This window comes from Salvia splendens, chromosome 10 (assembly GCF_004379255.2).
Source record: "Salvia splendens isolate huo1 chromosome 10, SspV2, whole genome shotgun sequence".
NCBI classification, from domain to species: Eukaryota; Viridiplantae; Streptophyta; class Magnoliopsida; order Lamiales; family Lamiaceae; genus Salvia; species Salvia splendens.
This window is the reverse complement of record NC_056041.1, coordinates 26,235,168-26,242,378: the sequence shown is the minus strand read 5'-3', so window position 1 is coordinate 26,242,378 and position 7,211 is coordinate 26,235,168. Positions and strand designations below refer to the sequence as shown.

Below are 7,211 nucleotides of genomic sequence, written 5' to 3'. Positions count from 1 at the left end.
AAATAGTCGTCACAACCGTTGATGGGCAGCGACGTGGTACCGAGGTACTACAACTCGATGCTGGATGGGGCGAGGTACCGCCGGCTGCTGCTACTATAGGGCCTCTTGTATCAGACGATTTATCACCGCGGACGTATAGGACCACAACTTTTCGTTAATTCGCCGCCTTACATCATCAGCATCCCCACGACTACCACCCGCACCACTACCACTACCACTAGATATTTCGGGATATAGAGAGAAATGTAGAGAGAAAGAAGAGAAACTCATTAAAACAAGTGCTGCAAATGAAATGACGTGCAACAAGCCGTATATATAGAGTTTTGAAAAAAAAATTAAAAAATGCGGACGTCCGTCGATCGACCACAATAACGGACGAACGCACGGACAACCGCTTCTCCGTTGCGGCTCGCCGATCATTCATCCACGCGCTCATCCACTATTGTGGATGCTTTTATCTTTACGGCTTTTTCATCAACCTTGATGTGGGGGGGCTGAGATTGCATTTCTCTCTGCTCTCATTTTCGCATTCAAAAGGGTGAGGGGTGGGAGATACAGAAACTAGAGAGAGACAGACAGAGAAACGCCTTTCTCTCTCAAAAATAAAAATTCAAATAAAAAATAATTCGCGTATACATCTTTGTCGTACCGGATCCCGTTAAGCTACAGCGCCATGGCTACCGACACCTCCACCGACAGAAACGCCATTTTCCGCAAGCTCAGAGCCAAGTCCGATAATAAGGTTCATTTTCGTTTCCTGTGCAATTTTTGTTTGAGATCTAATTCAGATCTAACCTCCTCTTTTTATTTGGATATCTTAATTGTAATTTCAGATGTGTTTCGATTGCAACGCGAAAAATCCGACTTGGGCGTCGGTTACGTATGGGATTTTCCTGTGCATTGATTGTTCGGGGGTTCATCGAAGCCTTGGCGTGCACATCAGCTTCGTAAGGTAATTCCTATGTTTCTCTCGCTGAGGCTTGCTTTTAGATTGTTGATTTGATTGAATCATATTTTGATTTTGAAGTATCTTAAAGTAATTTTTGCAATTGACCGGACCGTCTGTTTTTGGCAATGAGCTCAAAAGTTTTGGGGCTTCTTGTCAGGCTGCAAAGTACACATCACATCGTAAATTCATTGATAGCCTTTTAATATGAAAAACTATTAGTATTTCCTATGTTATTGTTTGCGTCAAATCAATGCTATCAATTTATAAACCATTAATTTGAATTTGATTCTTTTATAATTGTTAAGAGTCCCTCCCTGAGATTGCATCAACATTTCTATACTCAATTTTGGGATTGGAAGAGATGCAATAAATTGTATAGTATCATAATAATAATAATTCGGCATATATTTATTTATTGATGAAACTGAGTTTGTATATTTATTTCTTGTTTTTTCTTGCAGTATAGCAATGCTCAATTCAAAATCACGTAAATGTATTCAATTTTCAGAATATGGCCAACAGAATAACTTAGTGGGAAACTGGAAATGAAACAACAATCCTGAATGAGGATGAACTGAATGTCTTTGAATATCTTTCTTCAGTTCTGATTTTGCTTGTCTTAATGGATCCCAGCCAAAATTATACACCAAGTAGCTAAATTTGAATTTTCTGTGGAATGGCCAAGTACTTTCAGACCCATCTTGCAGGTGTTGTGTTTCTGTTTCATGGGTACTTCTATCACATTTGTTTCTGAGGGAGGGATGGTCTAGCAAAATTTAAAAGAACAGCATCATTTATTGGCTAGGGTCATGGCTATTTAGTTGAGCCAACTGATCTCTGTTTTACCTTGTTTTCTTTAGATTTTTTAGTTTCATGCAAATCCTCGATTGCAGGTCAACAAATATGGATTCTTGGACACCTGAGCAGTTGAAGATGATGTCATTTGGCGGAAATAACCGTGCTCAAGTTTTTTTCAAGCAGCATGGATGGAGTGATGGAGGCAAGATTGAGGCCAAATATACCTCGAGAGCTGCTGAGTTATACAGGCAATTACTTGCTAAAGAAGTTGCAAAAAGCAATGCAGAAGAGTCAGGCTTACCTTCCTCGCCCGTTGCTTCCCAGTCATCCCAACCTTCTAATGGATTTTCTGATGTAAAAGTCGCTGAAGAGTCCAATGGAAATTCTTCAAATGACACCTTGAAAGAAAGCCAATCTCTGAAAAATGGAACACCCGAGTGTTCTTCTTCACCCAGGGCCTCTCAAGCAGTTGCAACAATTTATGTCAAGAAGACTCTCGGTGCAAAGAAAACTGGGAAGACTGGTGGACTAGGGGCTAAGAAACTCACTAGCAAGGTTTGTATGAGCCTTCTTTACTAAACTTCTTGCAATGTATCATTGAGCTGCTTCTATATTTAGGCAATTCCATTGTTATCATAATGCAGCCTAGTGAAAGCCTTTATGATCAGAAGCCTGAAGAGCCACCTGTACAAGTTTCTTCTGCCAAATCTTCAACCAGCGGCACTCCTGCAGTTGGTGCATCATTTACATCTCGATTTGAGTATACTGAAAATAGCCAACCTACTGAGTTGAGTTCTGGAGGCACTCGTATTATTAACCATGTATCAGCCCCAAAGTCATCCAATTTCTTTGCTGAATACGGCATGGACAGCGGTTTCTCTAAGAAAAGTGGTTCAAATTCATTAAAAGTCCAAGTAAGAGAAATCTCATTCACCAACTTAACAGTAGGATATAAACTTGCTAACTTTTTGTGGACACTGGGGCAACTGTTTAATCGTTTCCTACTATCACGTTTGGTACAATGGACATCATCAATCTCATTATCTGGACAATGGACTTGGTAGATTCATTCACATAGTTTATTCTCTTTCAGTTGCTGTCAAACTCCTTTGTGGTCTAAAGCATATTTTACTTTTCACTGGTGGTGTGGAAGTTAGAACCGTAAACTGTTACAATATTCTTTTCAGTGTTTTTGATTTTCGGGTCTTCAACTTTTGCCCCTCTGAAAAGTTGAAGCTTATTTACTTTTCAGAGAGTTTGGAACTGAACTATTTCTGGGTCTTATTTTTCTAAATGGTTTTAGTTGGAAAATTTTTGTTTTTCACTTAACTTTGTATCTCATTATGCTGGTTTATTCCTTTAGCTTGTTTTGTCTCCTGCTCTTTCTAGTCATGTGTTGAGTGTTATACTGCTCCCTCTGTCCCACCTGAGTTGGGGCATTTCTTTTGGGCATGAAGATTAAGAAAATTGTGTTTAGTGGGTAAAATAAAGATGAATACAAATATGAGTGAGAATAAAGTAAGAGAGAGCATAAAGTATGAGTGATTAAATTTTTTTTTCAATAAAAGGAAATGACTCAACTAACTTGGGACAGCCTGAAATGGAACACGACTTAACTAACTAACTTGGGACCGTGGGAGCATTAAAGATTACTTTTGCTAGAAAGAGGTGTAGTAACTACTCCATGAATAGCTTGAGCATAATCCATCTATTATCTGGCATCTTCAGGTTGAGGAGACCGACGAAGCGAGGAAGAAATTTTCTAATGCAAAATCTATATCATCTGCCCAGTACTTTGGTAATCAAACCAAGGCTAATGATTTGGAGGCATCAGCTACATTGGAGAAATTCTCAGTATGTCATATACCCTATGTATTGTACCGTTTCTGCTCTATTTATTTTGTCCAATCCATAAAACATAGGGATCGGACTCTATGGAGAAATTCTCAGTATGTCATATACCCTATGTCCTACTTTCACAGGCTTCTGCTCTATTTATTTTGTCCGAATTGTAAAACAGAGGGCATGGACCATCGTTCCAAATTTATCTCCATCCTACTTTCCTAGCCTTCTTAGATGCATAGTTTTAAATTTATTCATATCTTTGATTCCATTGTGTGCCAGGGGTCATCATCAATTTCAAGTGCCGATCTGTTTGGTCAGGAGTCAGGCTCTCCTGTTGACGTTACTGCGAGTGAGCTTATTAATAAGCTGTCTTTCCAGGTAACATTACTAATCTTGGGAGTGTGTTGCTCTGCTCTGTCTTTGGCCTTGAACGATTCGTTGTTTGTGTTGTCATCAGGCACAACAAGATATCTCCTCTCTAAAGAATATTGCAGGAGAAACCGGGAAAAAGATAAGCTCCCTCGCATCATCGTTACTAACGGATCTGCAGGACAGGGTCCTCTGATAGAGTACAATGTATTTGTACATTAAAAATGTGTTTGTTCCATATTATTATATCTAGTTAAAATGTAAAGATAGCATAATTTTGAAAAGCTGGGTCATGCCCTTGCTGGCTTGAGATGGGTGTTGGCTTTTGCTATTTTGGGTTAGTGTGGTTAAATTACTTTATTTTTTTTTATCTTCTTTTCCGCTACACCTTTTGTTTGCTGTATAGTTTAAACAAGACATCCAATGTTTTGTTTCTCTTTTCCAAGTTGAAGTCCACACTGAACGACACTATGCTAGTAAAAAATTGTTTGAAATTGGAACTAAAATTTAAATGTTGAGCTCAATGAACATCAGTCATGAAAATATAACTAGTTTCAAATTAATTTGAGACTGATTTTCAGTTGTTTTAGAACAAAAACCAGAGGAATTCAATCTAATTGACTAGACTGAAACTAATTTTGTTTGTTTTATAAAATTGCCTCTTTCAAATGCAAAATTTTGTTATCACTTCTTGTATTTGTGATGATCGCATAGAGGCAGGAGCGAAAATTAAGAGTGAACAAGAAAATTTCATTGCGCAATTTAGTGTATATTTATTACTCCTAGTAGATTATAGAATGCGAAATTGAGTGTACATTTATTATTGATTTTTTCATGCAGTATGGCAATATTCAACTCAAAATTATGTAATGTAATCTCGGCAACATTGAATATATCTAGTCGCAATTTTTCTTTCACCTTTATAATTTAAAATAAAATTTGCAAAAATGATTGTGGTAGTTAATAAAAGATACACTTTCTATACGCCAATAAACATCTCATATTGTCATTTTTGGACATCTCTCGTCATATGTTTTATTTCACTTTTACTAGTTTTGATAAATGAGCCTACGAACTCATCAATTTATATTTTAGTTTAAATTAATAGTAATAAAAATATTATCCATAGTTTATCAATTTTTCCATACATCTTTTATTATTTTACAGTAGTAAAATTTATGAGAAATAAAATTGAGAAATTTATTTATGAACAGAGAATATATTTTTCCTACAATAAAGGAGCAAAACATGTAATTTAAGGGGAAAGTGAGTTGATTGAGTAAAATGAAATATTGAGTATTGAGCAGTAGTAATGTAAATCAGCAGAAACAGAGGCGAGTCACGTGGAGTTTTAGTTTCCCTCCAACCTTGATGTAAAAATTCCCTCCACTTTTTTTTTATTATTTGAAAAATCCAATAAACTTTCCATGATCAACACCCAATTCCCATGTCAAATAGCTCTTTCAATTTTTGGAATGCTTCAATCCAAAACTACACGCCCCAATGGCCGACGAGGATTTATACGTGTACTACATGCCGGATGATGAGAACGATACTCGTGCCTTTTCTTCCCACAAATCTGCACACGGCTTGTCTAATCATGCTATCTTAGTAACATTTCATCTCTTAAAAACTTATACTATAAAGTTGTTTTTCTTATTTTTTTACTTACTAACTTTGGGTTTCCGGTGTAGGGAGTTGGCCTCGAAAATTTAGGCAACACATGCTTCATGAATTCAGTTTTGCAGTGCATTATTCACACTGTTCCACTTCTTCAGCCAATTCTCTCAACTCAGTCTAGCAATATTTGAGTCAATTCAAGCTCATTTACTTTTTTTTTTTATTTGGATTCTTAATTATGTGTACAGGTAATAAGAAGCAGTTTTGTTTGCTAAGTGCACTGCGCGATTTGATTTTTCAATGTCTTGTTTCGAATGCCACTGTCTCACCTGTTGATCTTGTCAACAATTTGACTTGTATCCTCTCTAGCAGTTCTGATGTGTATCATTATTGTTGTTTCTCTCGAATGTTTGGTTTGGTTCGGTTTTGTTTCTTTGACAATGTAAAACTAGATATATCATCGAACTTCAAAAGATCGCAGCAGGAAGATGCTCATGAATTCTTTCAGTGCTTCTTGGATAGGCTCGGTTCGTGTCATGAACATGGCGATAGCATAGTGCAACGAGTATTTGGCTGTCGCCTCGTCAGCAATGTATGAGCTTTACTAGAATTAGTTATTCATGTATGATTAAGTTTCCTTTTTATTTCACTATTCTGTAATTATAATTGCAGTTAACGTGCTGCAACTGTGGTCACTGCTCCGACACTTGTGAGCCATCGATCGACCTGAGTTTGGAGATTGATGACGCGGAAAATTTGTTTACTGCTCTCTACTCTTTCACAAAGGTTGAAAGGATAGGGAGATCCGCAGACTAAGTTTAAGTGTCAAAAGTGTAAAGAGCGAGTGTATGTTGAGAAGAAGCTTTCCTTCGACCGGCCTCCTCAAGTAGCACTACTTCATTTGAAGAGGTTCATCAACTACGGAAGTTTTGTTCAAAAGATCGATAAACATGTCGCATTTCCCTTAGTTTTGGACTTGCATCCTTTCGCTCGCCCCGCCAATCATAATCACGTGAGTGAAGATCTTGAATACGTGCTCTATGCTGTGGTGGTGCACGTCGGATTAAGCCCTACATCTTGCCACTAATACTGTTACTTACGCTTATCCGCTGGCATATGGTTTTGCTTTGATGATTCAAAGGTAATGTATCACACCATTTGCTTCCGCAGGCATCTGAGGAATGCAGACCGTCTCTCATGCAAAAGACGATTGGTGGAGGATATGGATGATGAGAGGAAGCAGCCGCGCACGTTTTTAATGCCAAGCGAAAGACGGGACCAACTAGTGGCCGCGCTAAGGGGGTCAATCACCAAACCTTCTGTCAATACGAGGAAGACTAACACGTAAACGAATCATTAGATTCATTGATATTTATCCATTTTTGAGGTCAGTTATTTATAGCTTGTTATTTTTCCACTTTTTCAAGCATAGAGATTACAGAAAGGTAGGCTGTTGAATAAGGTATTGTGCATGTTTCATGAGTTATTTTTACTTATAGTTTCTAATTTTAAAAAATATTCCCTATGGGGCTAATTCTTAATCCAACTATTCTTCACATACTGGCTCCCTCACAAGTCTCTGTGGCTGCTGTGCAGTTATCAGCTTCGCTCTGGTATAGATAAGCCAACC

At 37.7% G+C, this 7,211-nt stretch overlaps 1 protein-coding gene across 2 annotated transcripts; it reads left to right on the top strand.

Annotated features, from left to right (window-relative positions):
• Positions 1-522: 522 nt before the first annotated feature.
• Positions 523-4,321, top strand: LOC121751120 (probable ADP-ribosylation factor GTPase-activating protein AGD8). 2 transcript variants are annotated; one of them, XM_042145833.1, is made up of 7 exons: positions 523-742; positions 834-952; positions 1,843-2,302; positions 2,392-2,661; positions 3,476-3,601; positions 3,872-3,970; positions 4,050-4,321. In XM_042145833.1, the coding sequence occupies exons 1-7, from the start codon at positions 674-676 to the stop codon at positions 4,155-4,157; spliced, it is 1,251 nt and encodes a 416-aa protein (XP_042001767.1). In that variant the 5' UTR covers positions 523-673; the 3' UTR covers positions 4,158-4,321. The 2 variants fall into 2 exon arrangements, with proteins under 2 accessions (XP_042001767.1, XP_042001768.1); XM_042145834.1 differs by lacking the exon at positions 523-742 and adding an exon at positions 1,411-1,656.
• Positions 4,322-7,211: the final 2,890 nt, after the last annotated feature.

Coding starts and splice junctions, on each gene's coding strand:
- LOC121751120 (XM_042145833.1), top strand. CDS start 674: ATGGCTACCGACACCTCCACCGACAGAAACGCCATTTTCCGCAAGCTC. Junction 2,303..2,391: donor CTAAGAAACTCACTAGCAAG/GTTTGTATGAGC, acceptor ATCATAATGCAG/CCTAGTGAAAGCCTTTATGA. Junction 3,971..4,049: donor TTAATAAGCTGTCTTTCCAG/GTAACATTACTA, acceptor TGTTGTCATCAG/GCACAACAAGATATCTCCTC.